Source organism: Elephantulus edwardii, unplaced genomic scaffold, assembly GCF_000299155.1.
Source record: "Elephantulus edwardii isolate Elephantulus edwardi_28Jun2011 unplaced genomic scaffold, EleEdw1.0 scaffold00202, whole genome shotgun sequence".
Lineage (NCBI taxonomy): Eukaryota > Metazoa > Chordata > Mammalia > Macroscelidea > Macroscelididae > Elephantulus > Elephantulus edwardii.
This window is the reverse complement of record NW_006399952.1, coordinates 3,882,096-3,902,005: the sequence shown is the minus strand read 5'-3', so window position 1 is coordinate 3,902,005 and position 19,910 is coordinate 3,882,096. Positions and strand designations below refer to the sequence as shown.

At 37.7% G+C, this 19,910-nt stretch overlaps 1 protein-coding gene across 2 annotated transcripts in view; it reads right to left on the bottom strand.

The window, feature by feature from the left end:
* Positions 1–19,910, bottom strand: part of RRM2B (ribonucleotide reductase M2 B (TP53 inducible)) — a 40,571-nt gene that overhangs the window by 4,126 nt on the left and 16,535 nt on the right. For both annotated transcript variants that reach the window (XM_006897159.1, XM_006897160.1), the window contains 5 exons: positions 18,775–18,908; positions 18,209–18,303; positions 11,258–11,391; positions 5,762–5,866; positions 3,403–3,516 (listed from right to left, as the gene is read on the bottom strand). In XM_006897159.1, the coding sequence (XP_006897221.1) occupies positions 3,403–3,516; positions 5,762–5,866; positions 11,258–11,391; positions 18,209–18,303; positions 18,775–18,908 (582 nt within the window). The remainder of the gene's footprint in view (positions 1–3,402; positions 3,517–5,761; positions 5,867–11,257; positions 11,392–18,208; positions 18,304–18,774; positions 18,909–19,910) is intronic.

The following is a 19,910-nucleotide window of genomic DNA, read 5'->3' as shown; positions in this document are numbered from 1 at the left end:
TCAACCAGGATAACCCTTCCCATCTGCCAAGTTCCTTCAGAAAATATCTTCCATTGTCCAACCCATGATCTGACAGCTTGTATCTTAAGCTTTCTGTGATTCCAAAAATGCCGACTGCTGACATTTTTCATTGTATAGGAGATAATTTTTTTACTTTTTTTTTCACTACTGTTCTAAATATTAAATGTTGACTAATGAGGACTAGGGTGTGGAGATGGGTATGGAGGTGTGTGTGTGTGTGTGTGTGTGTGTAAAATACTACAAAATGCCAAACTACTAATATACCTAATATACTATGGTACTAAATATGTGTCTTCGTCCATAAAGGAACAAATAATCAATAAAATGACATCATAAAAACATAATCATGAAAGACAGAGTAAATGATATCCATAGAGACAACATGTTTCTAATAAAAAAGTGGAACATATTCTGATAGGAAGCTTTATTACTGCTTTGGAATTAGAGAAGCAGATTTGGAGATACAACTTGTATGATCCTATAGGATTTTTTTAGTGACTCATGAGATGGCATGAAAACAATTTCTAAAGTGAGGATTATCCCAGTAGGAAGCATGAACACCAAGATAAGAATATATTCAACAATATAGTAAAACCTACACCAAAGCAGTCATTAAGTAGAAGGGATGACAAGGTCTTGGACAAGGTTGGAACAACGTTGTTCTGTATCTCCAAAGGTAATAATATTGGTGTAAGAATACACATTTCTACATGTGTACTTTTGGTGCAAGGTAAGTACTCTGATATGATGATTTAAAATTAATCTCAGGGAGCTCTGGTGGCAAGAAGTTGTGCTGCAAACCCAAAGGCATGTAGCTCAAATCAACCAGATGCTCTGCTGTAGGAGGGGCAATCTCCTCCTGGGCAGGTCAGATCAGATTCAATAATACACAACCAAAACTATAATAAAATAAAATTAATTAATCTCACTTCTTTATATATTGCCTAATGATACATCAGAATTTTATAGGCTTAATAAAAATTATATCTATACATACCTAAAAACAATATTCAAAGAATTCAACTAAAAATGGCTGAAGGATACAAATAGGTATTTCTTCAAAATAAAAATAGCAAATGACCAATAAGTACATGAAAATATGTTCAAGATATTTAGTGGTCATTAAAGAAATGCAGATCAAGACCACCATGAGACAATACTTCAAACCCACTGATGGCTATAATAAAAAAAGGCAGGTAAGAGGTGCTATAAAAATGAGGAGAAAATGGAATCCTTATACACAGGTGGTAGGAATTTAAAATAGTGTATCTGCTTTAGAAAAGTTTTACAGTTCCTCAAAATATTAAATGCATAGTTACAATATGACTAAGAAATTTTACTCCTAGGTATAAATATACAAGAGAAATATAATGTCCTAGAAACAATCCATAGTTCCATAAATTGATGATGAATAAACACAATGTCATATGGCCATACAATGGAATAACATTTAGTCACAAAAAGAAATTGGCCTTTTCTCCTTATCTCCTTTCAAGGAAGAAAGTTCGTCCCTTTGGAAATGTAACTTTCTAATAAATCTATCAGTAATAGTAGTTGTCGTGTACCATCAAGTTGGAACCAATCCATAGCTGACCCTCTGGAGGGTTTTCAGAGGCAGTTAATCACATGGGAGGAGATTGTTCATCTTTCTTCTGTGGAGCACCTGGTGGCCCAGAACCGTGTGCCTTTGAAACTACAGCGCAGCTTCTTGCCAGTAGGCCACCAGAGCTCCCAATAATTATCCTAGCAACATGGATATCATAAGGTTGCTCAAAAATATTATTTAAACTTAATACTTACTTGTTAAGAAAGAGAAAACCCCTTGATGAGATGGATTGACTCAGTGACTGTGATAATGGGGGTAGGTGTGAAAGAGACAATAAGTTTGACACAGGATAGAGAGCTATTGTACATAGGGTCGCTATGTGTCACAAGAGACTCAATGGCATGTAACAACAACATGGCACAACACATAATAAATACTTCACTTACACTAAGTGCAAAGTGGCCATGTAGTGTACATTTACTATATGCCTGGCACTATTTTAATAGTGGCACATTCATTTGTAGTAAGTATTATTACAGATGGGAAAACATCAATTTGTTATGCCCAGGGTCACACAGCTAGTAACAGAACCAGGATTCAGACCCAGGTATTCTGGTTGTAGGCTCTAGCTTTTAATTCGGTGAAAATCATACTTCTTTATGAAATGGAAGTATATTACTTCTGATAAACAAAATTACAGAAATAAAGATAATTCAGTCTAAGAAGTAAAAAATATGACAGCTATTATGTTCCTAAGAACTATTTCCTATTAAAACAAATAGGGAGCTCTGGTAGTTTAGTGGTAAGAAGTTTCACTGCCAATCCAAAGGAACATAGTTCAAATCCACCAGCTGCTCTGTTGTTAAAAGTTAGAGTTCTGGTAGCTTAGTGGTAAGGAGTTGTGCTGTCAAACCAAAACTTCACAGTTGAGGGTCAGCTATGAGTCAGTTCCTCCTCAAGGTTCCGACTCAATGGTACATAACAACAACATTTAAATGTTCTTTCAAGAATTGCAGTATAGACAGATGAGGATACACAAGATAGTAAAAACACATGCAAGCTAAATCTAAATACCTCAAGAAAATGTTATTAAATAACCAAAAATCCATTGCTATCAACTAAAGCAACTCTACAGGACCAAGTAAAGCTGCTCCACGTGATTTCCTACTGTAATCCTTACAGAAGTGGGCTGCCACAACGTCTCCATAGGAGCTGCTAGTGGGTTTTAACTGCCAACTTCTCAGTTAGCAGCTGCACATTTAAACACTGTGCTATCAGGACGCTCACTCTTATTAAATAGGCAACTATAGCTATTGCAATGTAATTTATTGTGCCAACTGATCCAAGAATTTACTAGCTCTCTGCTTCCATTAAATTTCATTTTACTTTTCAAAGGATTTTGCAAAGCCAATTAACAAAACCTGTCAGACATTTTACGTTTTGTTACTGCATTTCTTTTAAACAAAAAAATACAACAATTTTTCTTGATATTTGAGTGAAAGTTTACAAAGCAGCTTGGTTTTCTGTCAACCATTCATGGATACCTTGTTTTATGGTATCAATAACTATCATTTTTAACTGTATACTTCTCACTTTCAGTAATTCTTATTTCTACTCAACAATCTATCCTCTCTTTTCCAGCCTTCTGAACTTTAGGGCAAATACTGTCCTTTTGGTCTTAAATACTGGATTCTTCTAAGAATTGGGTACCTCTCTGGAATGTTATTATGTGCCATGGACGTTTTAAAATTAAAATAGTATGCCTCAAATGCTTTGGGTGATAACACTTTGGAGGCCTTATTTTAGTTAGCAGTGATGTATTTTCAACCTATTACCTTTGAGAATCCAAGTTCCACAAGTAATCTGTCAGCTACAAACTCAATGTATTGTTTCATCAAAACACAATTCATTCCAATGAGACCAACTGGCAAGGCTTCTGTCAAAAATTCCTGGAATATAAACAAACAGAATAGAAAATATGAAGACAGGGCAGTAAGTAAGTGGGCATTTTCCAAAAGGAGAGCTTTAGCTTTATTATAGTTGTGCTTGTATTAGGTGCCGCTGAGCCAACTATCACTCAGAGGAAGCCCATGCTCAACAGACTGGAAGCGTGCCCTATCCTGCACCATCCTCACAAACGCCACCATGCTAGAGCTCACTGTTGCCCTTCTGAGTCCAATCCATCTCACTGATGGACTTCCTCTCTTTCACTGAAGGTCTCTCTTCTACTTCTCCCTAGGACTTCTCCCTAGGACTGACAACATGACCAAAGTATGTGGATGAAGTTTCTGCAATCTTGCCTCTAACTAGCACCCTGGATGCACTTCCTCCAGGACAGATTTGTTTGTTCTTTTGACAATCCGTGGCATATTCACTACCCTTCGCCAAAACCACAATTAGCCTTTAACTTACATCTTTGCTCATTAGCCCTTCAAAGAGGTCCTTGACAGCAGATTTTTCTCAATGTAATATGCCTTTTGATTCCTTGACTGCTGCTACCACATGGATGTTGGTTGTAGACCAAGTAAAATGAAATGGTTGACAACTTCAACCTTTTCTCCATCTATGATGATATTACTATTAGACCAGTAGTGAGGAAGATAAGATGCTTTCTTGATGTTGAGCTGTAGTTCATACTGAAGTATGTATTCTTTGATCATCTTTAGTAACTGCTTTAAATCTTCTTCTCTTTCTGTAAGCAAGATAATGTCATCTGTATAATGTAAATTTTTGATGAGTTCTTCTCCAATCCTGATGCCACATTCCTGATAATGTAGTCTAGCTTCCCAAAACACTTACTCAGTATACAGACTGAATATAGAAATATGATACATCCCTGATGCATAACTTTTCTGATTTTAAACCATGCCGTCAGTGTTCCCTTGTTCCATTAGACAACAGCTTCTTGATCCATGAACAGGTGTAACATTTGCATGACCAAGAGTTCTGGAATTCTCAGCAGGACCATTTCTTCCCAATGGTATCCATTTCTAAGACACTGAACTTATTCACGGAAAATAAACTAGTAGTGATTTTTTCAACATGAAACGTGTTTTTTAAATATTCGTGATATTTCTATTTACATTACTTTCCACTCTCAAAAAGTTACACTAATCTGAAGGAAAATAAGAAATAGACAAAATTCTCACTACTGGACCAATAAGCAACAACACGACAGATGGAGAGAAGTCCGAAATTGTCAATGATTTCATCTTATGGGTTCCACAATCAAGATCCTTGGTACCAGCAGTCAGGAGAGCAACAGATATACTGTATGGCTGTACTTGCTGTGCCTCTGAGAGCTGGACAATGAATTAGGATGAAAGAAGAACTGAGGCATTTGAGTTGTTGTGTTGGGAGAAGAGAAATGAATATCCCATGGACTGCCAGAAGAACAGAAATGTCTTGGAGAAGGCGCCGTCAGAATGCTCTTTGGAGGCAAAGATTACCAAAAAAAAAAAAAAAAGACACCCTCATATTTTGGGAATGTTGCTAAGAAAGGCTATTCCTTGGAAAGGGGCATTACGCTTAAAAAGTGGGTGGTTAGCATAAGAAAGGAAAACCCCTGATAAGATGGATTGACACAGTGACTGTAGCAATGGGCTCGAGTGTGTCAGATTGTGAGGATGGCATAGGATAGAAAAGGGTTCACATTTACTATTCACAGGGTAACCATGAGTCATATTCTATATAACAGCACCTAACAAGCAAGTAGCACATTTACAGGCTAAAATAATAGTTTTTCTCAGCAGGAAAAAAGAGATGATTCTCTATGGACTGGCCCCTCCCATGTTTCTCCAGCAAAGCATCTGATGGATTTGAATCACATGCCTTCAGGACTGTAGCACTGTTTGTTACCACTAGACCACCAGAGCTCTCTCTTGACAACATGCCTCAAAAAAAATCTCATATGAGCCAGGCCAATATAATGTTATTGTTGTTGCTGTTGTTATGTGCTGTTGAGTCAGAATTAACTCATAGCGGACTTTCCAGTGGGTTGTCCAGAGGCTATAAATCACATCATAGGAGACTGCCCAGCTTTACTTCATAAAGCAATTGGTGGATTTGAACTGTGTGCCTTTGGGGTGGCACTGCAATTCCTTATCACTAAGCCACCCAAACTCCAGAACATAAAAACAGTAGCATATATTTTTTTTAAAAAGAGATGTACTAATGGCTTGAGCTTCCCCTTACCTGCTCAATTTTGACAGCATTAACAATAATATCTGTGACCCTTTTTTCTGAAGGCTTATTTACTAAGTACTGAAACATCAGACAAGCAAAATCACAATGAAGCCCCTAGAATGAGAGGAAAAAAAACATTGTCAAATTATGTTCCATCAGCTATTTGCACAACGAGTTGTCAGAGAGCACATGAAGTTTAGGTAAGGCAACACAGAACTTCTGAAAAAGAGGAATTTTTTAAACAATGTTTTTCCTTCAGATCTTATCAAAATACAAATAAAATAATCTGTAACAAAATATTTTTCATGTCAACAAATCTAATTATCATTTAAGCATAATTCAGTAATAGACAAACGATGTCTGCAACCAGAAAAAAGGTTTTGCAAAATAAAAAGAAAAATTAAACAGAGATAAAAGATAAGTTAGATGAGGGGAAAGGCAATATATACTAAGAGGTTGATGAGACATTTAATTAATTACATGAATAAATTATAATGCTATAAAATATGTACAAATGATTGAAAAATAACATGATTTATAAGCTTTCAACTAAAAAATTAATTTTAAAAGGAAAATTCAATTTTTAAATGTAAAAAATTATTAAATAGTGACTGAAAAAAAACAGTAAGAAACATTTAAAGGACAAGTGAAATATTCTCAGATATTTCAAGAGAGCAAATATGTTAAATAAGAACAGTTCAAGATAAAAATGAATTCAGCTAAGTGAAACCAAGAATTAAGAACACATTTGAAGCTATACAAAGAGAAGAAATTGAACCACAGGTAACTGGGAAAAAACAACTTTGGTAAATACCCTGAGATTAGTGATATGCAAATAAAAGTCATAGAATCTTGGACAGATTTGTAGAGCAGAGAAAGAAGATGTAATCTACAATAATCAGGATTCTAAAACACAGCACAGATGGTAGAAAGCTACTAGGCAAAATAACAACAGAAGAAAATTTTCAAATATTGAAAACAAAGAGAAAGGGACAGAGACAGAAAGATGACGTTTACCAAAAAATCGCCAAGACTGACACTCTGACACAATGAACATATCTAAAAGTCACTGCCATGGAATCAGAACTGGCAGATAGCTGGCCTGCCTTTGGATTTGCAAGGCTGCAAGCAACACTGGAGGAAAATGCTCATCTTTCTTCCTCAGTCATAGGTGGCTTCCAACCACCAGAGAGGAGAGGTATGCCCTGTGGCACAGCATATTTTACATTTTAAGTAAAAGTATATGACACTGTATACTGTGTCACTGCATCTTAACAAAACTGTTAAGGTTGTATATGAACTCTAAAATTTGAGCTACTGGCATGACTGAAACAGGGTGACTCGAGGATTAAATTAAAAGTCCATTTGAATCAAACGGTCTCTGACCTAGAAACTTATGATTTTGCTGAAAAGACAATTCAATCTTATTGTCAAAGCTTAACTGCTGGAAAAACAAAGAAGTTGTAGGAGCCACAATTTCTGGCTTAGGTGAAGAATTATTAGTTTAAAATGCCTGTTTATTTACTCAGCTTGATATAAAAGACTAGCTTTTCCAATTACACACATTCAAAGGTTAGGACACAGAATTGGAATTGTAAAGGTTAAGACAGTAACTACCTCTTAACTGTAATGAGGGTGAAGCAAGAACCAATTAAGCAAGTCTCACGCCTGATTTTCTGACTCTCACGTTAGATTTAATGTAAATACTGAGATCTTCTAATCAATTTCTAGTAACTCTTTAATACAGACTAAGTATCTCTGACCTGATGAAAACTCTCTCTCTCTGCACAATGTAGAATACACAAGAACCATAAGAAAAATAAGTAAGACAATGTCCCTGCATTCACGGAAAGTAGAAATGGTTCAGCAGCAGAGTGCTCCACTACCATGTAGGAGAGTCAGGTTCAGCTCCTAGCAATTAATGAAGGTCTGTGTGTTGCTATGACACTAACAAGTATTTAGCAGATGAATCAATTAAAATGCCATAACAAAAATGGTTTCTAGCAGTTCACGGAAATGGTGCTGAATCAGGTATGGGGTCACTACTGACTTGATAGCAGCTAATCTGTATTCAGGGAGGAGAGGTAAGTGCAATATTATGTTGAAGACTAAAATACAAATAGGTTCACATTTCAAAAGGATGTTGTTGTTGCTGTTGTTGTTATGTGCCGTTGAGTCACCAGTGACTCATAACGACCCTATGCACAATAGCCCTAAACCCTGCTCTATACCATGCCAATCTTACTGTCTCCAATACACCTACCCCCATTATCCCAATCACTGAATCAATCCACGTCATAGAGGGTCTTCCTCTCTTGCACTGTCCTTCCACCCTCCCAACCATGACATTCCTCTCCAAGGACTGCTCCCATCTTGCAACATGTCCAAAGTATGTCAGATGAAGCCTCAGAATCCTTGCCTAGAAGGAGCAGCCCAGCTTCACCATCTCCAGAACAAACTTGTTTGTTTTTCTAGCAGTGATGGTATATTCAATACTCTTCTCCAGCACCACAGCTCAAAGGCATCAATTTGCCTTTTATCACCCTTAGTCACTGTCCAGCTTTCTGATTCATAGCAACTAATTGCAAAGACAATGGCCTTTATCAGGCACACCTTTGTCTCTAGACTGACATCATTGCTTTATAGTACTTTGGAAAGGTCTCTGTCAGAACTTTACCAATGCAATTCATCTTTAAATCTCCTGGCTGCTGGTGCCAAGAGTGTTGACTGTGGAGTCAAGCAAACTAAACCTGTTAACAACCTCAACCTCTTCACCATCCATCATGATGCTGCCAATTGGCCCAGTGGTGAGAATCTTTGTTTTCTTGATATTGAGTCTCAATCCATGTTGAAGGCTGCAGTCCACGGCCTTCTGCAGCAAGTGCTTCAGGTCCTCCTCAGTTTCAGCAAGCTGGGTTGTGTAATCTGCATAATGCAGATTATTGAGGAGTCTACCTCCAAGCTTGACCCCACATTTCTCCTCACAGAGCCCAGCCTCCCAGATCATCTGTTCTGCAGATAGATTGAAAAGATGGAGATAGGACACATCCTTGGTGCACACCCTTCTCAATTTTGAACCACGCACTGTTCCCTTGCTCTATTCTGACGACTGCCTCCTGGTCCAAGTACAGGTTTCACATAAGCACGATCAAGTGTCCCGGGATTCCCATTCTTCTTAGGGTCAACCAGAGTTTATTGTTATCTACACAGACAAATGAAACACAGATAAACATTCCTCTGGTACTCTCTGCTTTCAGTCAAGATCCACCTGACATAAGCTATAATATCCCTAGTACCAAGGCCTCTTCTCAACTCAGCCTGCACTTCAGGAAATTCTCTACTGATGTGCTGTCCCAGTCTTTTTTTTTTTTTTGTATAATCTTCAGCAGAATCTTGTTTACATGTGATATCAGTGATACAGTGATTCAATAATTTCTACACTCTGTCAGATAACCTTTCTTTGGAATGGAACAAATATAGATCTCTTCCAGTCAGTTGGCCAGGCTGTTGTCCTCCAGATTTCTTGACACAACTTGGTGAGCACATCCAGGGCAGTGTCTGTTGGTTGAAATATGTCAACAGTATGTCATCAATTCCTGGGGCTATATTTTTTGCCAATTCTTTCGTAGCTGCTTGAACTTCGTCCTTCATCACCACAGACTCTTATTCATTCTATGTTTCATGAAATTCTTCTGTGTCCACCAATTCCTTTTAGTACAATGACTCTGTAAACTCTGTATATTCTTTCCATCTTATTTTTTTTCCCATCTTCTTTAATGCTTCCTGGATCATTCAATATTCTGCTCAAAGCATTATGGGAAGGAAATCAAAGGGTGAAAACAAAGTGGTACATAAGTGGCCAGGGTATCACAGGCAGAGGGAACAATATGAATCATAGCAACACAGCACAGAACAGAAGGATTCTGAGCAGGCAGGTAGCTGCAGGAGAGGCAGATCAGGCAAGGTCATGCAGGACTCTTTTGCCAACTGAAGAGCTTGTTCTTGATCCTCAAAACAAGAGTTTTTCATTTAAAACTTCAGAAAGATTAAAAAAAAAGCAGTATTATGATGCCACTGTCGTAGAATAGGTCTGAAATCAGGGTTGGGGTAAGACTGAGAAAAAACTGGATAAATTGTGTAAACTGTATTGAAACAGATGACGGAAAGAACAGATTAGAGGCAATATATGATTGAGTATTATGGTTAACACAGGAATCCAGAATTAAGGTTGCATGGAGAAGTGTACTTGGTACGGGGGTCAGGGGAAGGGATGGGGGAATTGTATACCAATGAAGGAATTTTTTTTCTTTTTCTTTTCAAAGAAAGGAGCAAACTGATGGGGAGGGGTGGGCAGGGAGAAAAGTGCAGCAATGAATGAATGGCAATCCCAAATCTCTGCAAATGTTTATGAAAATTAATAAAACAAAAAAGCAGTATAAAAGATGAGCTGGTGGTCTTAGGTATAGAAACCAACCATAGAGCATAAGGAATAAAAAGTATGAACTAAGGAAGTCATGAGAATGAGTAAATTGTCAAGAAAGTACAGAAATGAGATTTAATTACTAATAACATAAGGCTGGAAAAACAAGAGATGCAATCTCAAGTGACTCCTAGATTTCAAATCTGGAAACAGAAAAAATGAAAAGAAGAATAAATTTTTGGAGAAATACTAGATTTCATATCTATGGAGATATCCAGGAAATAACTTCATAAAGTGTATCTGAAAATGTAAGTTTGTAGCTCAGAAAGATTATCTGAGCAAAAGGCAATGTTTTGGTAATTATGAACACTTACATGGTAGTGAATTCCATGGAAATAAATGATATCAGCCAGGAAGTTATGTACCACAAAGGAAAGAAGCCACAGTCCGAATCAAGAGTACAGTGATATTTTATGCTGAGTGAAATATCTCAGTCACAAAGGGACAAATACTGCATGGTGCCACTGTTGTGGAATGGGTCTGACATCAGGGTGGGGGTATGACAGAAAAAACTGGATAAATTATGTATATTGTATTGAAACAGATAAGGGAAAGAACAGATTAGAAGTGATATATGATGAGTATTATGGTTAGCACAGGAATCCAGAATCAAGGTTGCATAGAGAAGTGTACTCGGGGTGGGGGGTGGGGGGAAGGGATGTGGGAATTGTATACTAATGAAATAATTTTTTTTCTTTTTTTTTTCTTTCTTCGGAGGGGGAAGCGAGCTGGTGGGGAGGGGTGGGAAGGGAGAAAATTGCGGCAATGAATGAATGGAAATCCAAAACCTCTGTAAAAAAAAAATAAAATAAAAAATTATTAAAAAAAAAAGAGTACAGTGATATTTAAGGATAAATGCAGGAAACGAAGAATGAAACGTAAGCAAAGAGGAAGATACAGTGTCTTAAAAGCCAAGAAAGGAATAAATTATTGCTTTCTTTTCATTAATAGGATATGTGGGAAAGAAAAAGAAACAATCCCCAAATATGAAAACAAAATAGCTGGGAGAACATTTCATTCCTTACTTCATCTCTGCTGATGAGTTCATTGGAAAAAGTGAGTCCAGGCATAAGGCCTCTCTTCTTCAGCCAGAAAATCGCAGCAAAAGATCCAGAGAAGAAAATTCCTTCTACAGCCGCAAAGGCTACCAACCTTTCCCCTGACAGACAAAAAATTCATTTCAACTTATGAAATACCACATAATAGAGAAATTTTCAAATTGAACATCTATTTTACAATACCACAATGGTTTTTCCGAGACACAAAATGATAACTGAGCATCATGACTGTGGTGTCAAAGGTTTATCACTCAAACTGTCTTTCCTAGCCATAGATTTACTGTTTATTTTGTGCTGAAGCATTTATTGTAATACAGAGAGAGGATTAGAGTGGGATACAAGCCCCACCCTACTAGAGGCTTATATAAGCTCACAAAACCTCAGTGCTAGCTCTCCTTTTCAGACACCAGTTTTCCAGCTACACTGCAAATGACAGTCTACATCACTCACCAGTCTCTGCAACATGGGCCTGCATCACCTATAGTGGTGACAGTCATTCCCCTCATGGTTCTGAGTCTCTGGGAGACCTTCCAGTGAACCCCAAGTCCAAGGCCACAGAGAAGTAGAGAAGACTGAGTAAAGGAGGGAATGCTGATTTCAGAAATTACAGAGTTCTACAGCAAATCAAACATGTAAGACACTATTAACTCTGAACTTCTTGTAACTTGCAATCTTAGAAAAACAAATTATGAGTGCAATGACCAAAGTTCTTCAAAGGAAGGAATTTGCTTCCTTTGATCTATTACAGCAGAAAGGCATGTCCACTTCTAAGCTTGTTGTGAGACACTGAGCTGCTGCTACTGTAGGCCAGGGTATCTGGAAAAGGATACACAATAAGATATGTGATTTACTTGTGTGCCCAATGTCTAAGTGTATAAGGACACACATCTGACTGTATATTGAAGAACAGAAAGTAGAAATAACTGCCTTTATCAATCTCAAGAGGCTGAAGTCGCAGGTGGCATATTTACTTCAGCAAATTGCAATCACCAGCTGGTTCAAGGGAAGTACAGGTGTGTGACTAAGCAAAATAGTATTTCCTGTTACTGTCTTTAGCATCAAGGAGCTCTGGCAGCGCCCTAGTCTGCAAAGAAGCAGCGCCTCTCCAGTGGTTTGAACCTACCAGCAGATCCATGGGAGAAAGATGGGCAATCTCCTCCTGTGCAATTTACAACCTCCAAACACCTGCTGAAGGGTCAGCTATGAGTTAGTGGTTCTGACTCAACAGCAGTGAATGAGTCTTCAGTTCCACTCTCCAAAAAAAAGCAAGCCACCAGTAAGTATTCTCTAATCACTACTTACGGCACTACCACTATAACAAGAGATGTCGCTCTGTTGATGACATAAAGCAGAGCCCTAAAGGATGTTCCCTGAGATTTAGCCTTATAGAGAACCGACCGGGAGTCCCCGATATAGTCTCATGGTGACTTCCGTCCTCCTCTGTTTCACTATTTCTAAAATGTCTTTTTTTGGTTATTGTATGAATTAACTGACTTCTCTAAGTTTTGCTTTCCTTCAGTACCAATCTATACTTTTACGTATGTTGTAATTGTTGTTGTCATGTATCATCAAGCTGCAGCTGACTCTTCAGTGGGCTTTCAGAGTCAGTCAACAGCAGGGGAGACGACTGCTTATCTTTCACCTGTGGAACATCTGATGGATCGGAGCCACAGCTTTTTACCACTGCGTCACAAGAGCTCCCTAATACACACATAGGACATACTAAACACTTTGCTATATCCCTGCCTTTTCATCTTATGATTTTCGCAAAGCATGCTTTCCCAACAGCCCGTGAGAGAATTAACTAGGAGTAAAATGCAGACCCTTCAGTCCTACACCCACCCACCCTGTAAAAACCCACTGCTGTGAAGTTGCTTCTGGCTCACAGCAACCATAGAGGAAACAGCAGGGTCTCAGAGGGTATAAATCTTTACAAAAGCACATCTTTCTCCTTCAGGCAGGTAATGGATTTGAACTACCAGTTAACTAGTTAGCAGCTGGCCTCCTAAATGACTTGGCTGATGATCAAGATTCTTAAGGGTTTTCTTTTCGTTTTTCACAAACACACGTTTCTTCCCTGACATACTATACACTTATGATACCTTACAAAGAGTGGTCCCAGGACTCCTGCGGGTTCCTGAGAAACTTTCAAGTCTGGGAAGATAAAATTACTTTTCAAAGGACTAAGGCACCATTTGTCTTTTTCAAAACCATCTTTCATGAGTGTTGTTTTCTCAGATGTTATGTGACATATACTCAATAATCTGAAAAAAACTAATACTCCTTTTTCTAACTACAAGGAGCTCAGGTGGTAAATTCTGTAGTGAGCTTTGTTTCTGACCTAGATCACACGTCACCAGTGGTTCAAATCCTCCAGCAGCTTCTTGGGAGAAAGATGGGCAGTGTCCTCCCAAAAAAGATTTACAGCCTTGGAGACCTTATGGAGAACTATTAGGAGTAAAAACCAACTAAGTGGCAGTAGGTCTGATTTACGAGTTTTCCAACCTCATATCTGAAGCTAAATTCTATTCAAATACTTCAACCAAAACAATATACTTCAACAAATTACAAATTGAACACAGACACAGATCAGAATATCCAGCTATCTTCTATAATGTCAGGCATTAAAAAGATCTGCCGAAATTTAAAACCACATCATCTCTCTCCTTGGCACTATTTTTGGGAAAAGTCTTTTGGGGAAAAAAAGTTAGCTATAAGCAGAGAAAGAAACATTCCTTTGATAATTACCAGGAATGGGAGTGAAGGTGGAAGGAAGGGAATATTAGTAACTAGATAAAAGACACATTAAGATGGGTGGATGGAAAGGCAAGAAGCAAAAAACTGTACTAAAATAACGGTGAATTATTATTTTTAAATGGACTAATAAATATTTTTAAATCTCCTAGTTTTAATTTCTATAAATGCAGATAAAATCCACATAAATAAGTCCTAAATAATGTTTTAGGGTGCAAAAAAGTCCTAAAACCAGAAATTTTGTAAGTTCTTCCCCATATAATAAAATCACATAAAGACCACCATGTAATATAAAGCAATGGGAGAAGGATCTCATGCATTACTGTCAAACTGATTTCAACTCAAAATGACCCTACAGGACAGAGTAGAACTGGCCCATGGCTTTCTAAGGCAATAAATCTTTACAAAGCAGGCCACCACAGCTTTGTCCCATAGAGCAGACTGATGACTTCAAATCACCAATATTCTGTTTAGTAGCCTGATGTTTAACCCACAAAGCCTCTAGGTTTTGTGGGGCAATAAAGAGTTGATCAAATTAGGTATCTAGGTATTTTAATTAAATTTAATAAATACATATGGAGAAACTATTAAGTAGAAGATACAATATTCATTATTTTCTTTTAAAAATTACTACAGTAATGAATACTGCACTGGAATAGGTAAAAGGAAGGAGAATGGATAATTAGAAATTATGTGTATAATATCACAAATAGCCTGAAATAGGACAAGCATTACAAATGGAACTGGGGAAGGGGAAGGAAGGAAAATGTGCATGAGTAGATGAATGAAAACAAATATTTTGTGAATCTTCACAAAAACAAATTTTTTTAAATGTACTAGAATGCATCTTATCTAGAAAGGTATTTACCTTTTTTTACCTTATCTGGGAAAAACAAGACTTTAACAGTAAACTGTTTGCTACCTTGATTTAACTGCATTAATATTTCCTTTTTTTTAGAAATTAAATATTTTAATTTTCTTAAAATTCTAAATAAACATTCCTGAAGCAGGTATAAATTGTGGATTGCTGTAATATTCCTGTCTGATTATATGTGACTCTTATTTACCTATATATAATTACACACTAACATCTTAACCTTTCAACTTATAAAAAAATAGGTAATAGCTTTCAATTATTTTACAAGTTTCTAATAAATTACTACAGATAATGACTACATTAAAGGGCATGTCAGACATTTAGATACTGGTTTATGCTATGACTTTGATTGGCACTGTTGTTATGTGCTGTCGAGTCGCTTATGACTCATAGCAAACCTATATACAAGAGCCCTATACCCTGCTCTATCCCGTGCCAACCTCATTGTCTCCAACACACCTACTCCCACTACCCCAATCACTGAATCAATCCATCTTTTTGAAGGTCTTCCTGTCCTGTGCTGTCCCTCCACTCTCCCAACCATGATGAACCTCTCCAAGGACTGGTCCCTCCTTGCAACATGCCCAGAATATGTCAGACAAAGCTTCAGAATCCTTAACTTTAAGGAACAGCCCATCTTCACCCTTTCCAGGACAAACATGTCTGTTCTCCTAGCAGTTCTGGTATATTCAACACTCTTCTCCAGCACCAAAGCTCAAAGGCATCAATTCTCTACATCCCTAGTCACTGCCCAGCTCTCTAATGCATAGCACACAACTGCGAAGACTACAGCCCAGATCAGGCACACTTTAATCTCCAGCCTGACACCATTGCTCTTCAGTACCCTGGTGAGGTCCCTGACAGCTGACTATTCCCACTGCAATTCCTCTATTGATTTCCTGGCTGCTGGTATCAAGAGTGTTGACTGTGGAGCCAAGTAAACTAAAACTGGTAAGTATCTCAATCTCTTCGCCACCCATACTGATGCTGCCAATTGGCCCAGTGGTGAGAATATTAGTTTTCTTGATGTTGAGCTTCAATTCACATTGTAGGCTGCAGTCCTCGATAATATGCAACAAGCGCTTCAGGTCCTCCTCAGTTTCAGCAAGCAGGGTTGTGTCATCTGCATAACGCAGGTTGTTGATGCCACATTCCTCCTCGTACAGCCCAGCATCCCAGATGATCTGTTCTGCATACAGATTGAAAAGGTACGGAGACAGAATACATCCCTGGCAGACACCCTTCCTGATTTTGAACCATGCAGTGTCTCCTTGCTCTGTTCTGATGACTGCCTTGGTCCAAGTATAGGTTTCGCATAAGCACAATCAAATACTCTAGGATTCCCATTCTTCTCAGAGTCAGACACAGCGTGTTGTGATCCACACAGTCAAAAGCCTTTGCTTAGTCAGTGAAGCACAAACAGACATTCCTCTGGTACTCTCTACTTTGTACCAAGATCCATCTAACATTAGTTAGAATATCCCTAGTACCACGACCTCTTCTAAACCCAGCCTGCACATCAGGCTCTGTTGACGTGTTGGTCCAGTCATTTTTTTATCATTTTCAGCAGAATCTTGCTTGAATGTGATATTAGTAATATTGTTCAATAATTTCTGCACTCTGGCAAGTCACTTTTCTTAGGAATGGGAATAAATATCGATCTCTTCCAGTCAGTTGGTCAGCTGGCTGTCCTCCAGATTTCTTGGCACAACTTAGTGAGCATATCCAAGGCAGCGTCTGTTTGTTGAAATATGTCAACTGGTATACCATCAACTCCTGGAGCCTTGTATTTTTCCAATTCTTTCAGAGCAATATGAACTTCCTCTTTCATCACCACAGGCTCTTACTCATACGTTATTTTATGAACTTCTTCTGTGTCAGCCAATTCCTTCTGGTACAGTGACTCTGTATATTCCTTCCATCTTCTTTTAATGCTTCTTGGATCATTTAACACTCTACCCACAGCATCCTTAAATACTGCCAATGTGGCTTGAATTTGTTTTTCAGCTCCTTCAACTTAAGAAACGCTGAGTAAGTTCGGCCCTTTTGATTTTCTGATTCCAGCTCTTTCCATATTTCATTATAGCATCTTGCTTTGTCGTCCCGAGCTGCCCTTTGAAATTTTCTGTTCAGCTCTTTAATGTCTTGATTTCTTCATTTACCTTTGGCTTCTCGGTGCTCTAATGCAATATTCAGAGTCTAATCTGACATCCATCTTGGTCTTTTCTTCCTCTTCAGCCTCTGTAATGATCTTTTACATTCTTAATGGAAGATATTCTTGATATCCTCCCACAGCTCATTCGGTCTACACTCATTTGTGCTCAAGGCCTCAAACCTGTTCCTGAGGTGGTTTCGAAATTCAAGTGGGATAGACTTAGGGCCAAATTTTGGTTCCCGTGGATTTCATTTTCTTCAGCTTGAACTTGCACATGAGTGGTCTGTCCCACAATCAGCACCTGGCCTGGTTTTCACAGCTGCTGATACTGAGCTTCTCCAGCGATTCTTTCCACAAATGTAATCTATTTTATTCCTATGCATACCACAGGTGAAATCCATGTGTATAGCCTGCACTTCTGTTTCTTATAAAAGGTGTTTGCAATCAATCACTGAATGTGTAGAATTCTATTATTTTCTCTCCAGCCTCGTTTCTGTCACTGAGTCCATGTTTTCCAACTGATCCTTCTTCCCTTTTCCCAACTTTTGCATTCCAGTTGCCCATTATTATCAATGCATCCTGATCGCATGTTCAATCAATCTCTGACTACAAAAGTTGGTAGAAATCTTCCATTTCCTCCTCTCTGGCTCTAGTTGTCAGTGCATATATTTGAAAGATAGTGGTATTCACTGGACTTCCTTGTATGCTTATGGATATTATCCTGTCACTCACCACACTGTATTTCATGATGCATCTAGAAATGACTTTTTTAATTATGAAACCAACCCCATTTTTTCCTCACCTTGTCATCCCGGGCATAGTAGCTCATATGATCATCTGATTCAAAATGTCCCATGCCAAGCCATTTCACTTTGCCAATACCTAGTATGCCAATATTTATGCATTCTATTTCTTTCTTAACAACATCCAATTTTCCTACATTCACGCTTCTCACATTCCACATTCCAATCACTATTGTCTACTTACAGCTGTTCCTCCTTCTTTGCGTTTTCCTATCTGCGATCTCAATCTCAACTTCCATGTATGCTAGTCTAAGTGCTAATCTAAGTGTGCTCTATTGTGTCGTATCACCAGAGATATATTTGTTTACATAGAAATTAAAGCTACATACCAAAAGTAGATTCTCTATCTGCTATCCATTTCAAAGCCCAATCTGCCTTTTTCTTAACATAGGGCATTGTTTCAATCGCATTAAATAAAAATTCCCTAAAGAAACAAAAGAATGAATAGTAATGTTATTTACATGGTTTTTCTTAACTTAAATTTTCAGTTTAATCATAGATAATGTCACTGTTTGGTATGCTACTGTATGAAACTGTAGTTTCTCCATATTTTTAATATGTTTATAAAATACAAAACTTAAAGCAAAATTCAGATTTAGATGACATAAGAATAATAACAATAAATTGATTAAATTAAAATATCCCATTTCTAAATATAATGTACTAATGAATCTATTGGGTTTTTTAGAGACACAATTATCTAAAGATTAATTAGTTCTATACAAAGTTCTTTGGGTTGTTTTTTTTAAGGCAACATGTTATTTAAAAATAGAAAGCAGACTTCTTACCACCTATACCTAAATAATCCATTCTAAACTTTTGGTTTGGGAGTAATATTATGCTCTTAATAAAATGAAGCTGTAACTCTTTGTAGATAAAATCTCAACTGTAATACCTTTTTTTGGGATCTCTGATATAAGTATCTATTAGCAAACTGTACATTTCTGAGTGAACATTCTCGATAAGAATTTGAAAGCCATAGAAACAGCGAGCCTCTGGAACTTGGACCTCTTGACTGAAACGTTCCACCTAATAAGGAAAAAAAAACAGATTAATCCAATTCTGTGGGCTCTCCTTAAACATTGCTAGACAAAATAGTAAAGGGCTCTAGCTGTGTGATGTTTTTAAGTGTTGCACTGTCAATCTGAAGATTAGTGGTTCAAATCCACCAACCCCAACTTCTTAGACGAAAGATGAGCAATCTCCCATGAAATTTATAGCCTCAAAAATCCACAGGAGGGTCAGTTATGAGCCTGTTCCAACCCAACTTGCATCAAGTGAGTGAGTGACCCCAATCGAGGGTCGCCATGAATTAGAATCAACTCAACAGCAGTAGGTCTGGTTTGGTGTTCAGAACCTCAGTATCAAAATTACCACTTAAAAACTGTCTACCATGTTACAAATAAGTCAAAAAGAACGTATGATTTACTTCAAGCAATATTCCTTATCAATTCTCAACAATTTAGTACTTAGAGGTTTTTTTAATGTATTTATTTTTCTTTACTAATGTATTCTATTGATTGCTTAACAAATGAATTGACCAACAGGTGGAAATACTGTGTATAAACCAAATACATTTTAGCACATCTACCAAAAAAGAATACTTTTTATTCTTTTATAATTGACCATAAGTCCTTTTTCCCCCAGTAGAGGACAGATCAATCACTTAACTGCAGTTTTTGTTTTTTTTTAGTTTGGGATGAAAGTTCTAACCTTTGTATTCTCTTTAGAAAGTATGCTTCCTGACCAACCATAACTGAAATTTTTAAAAGTAGAGCCAGAATCAAGTACTCTACTATAAATCACTTTGTTGTTGTTTAATGCCGTCGAGTCGTAGACGACTCATAGCAACCCTATGAACAAACAGCCTGAGCACTGTTCGTACATAGTTTCCGAAGGCAAGCCATTTTGGAAGTGGATGCCGCTCCTGCTTCCAGGCTTGATTTATTCGGGAAGCTCCAGCCAACACTGTCCACCATGGGTACCCATTACCATGATTGGCACATCACTGTCACAGGCTTCAGCATCACA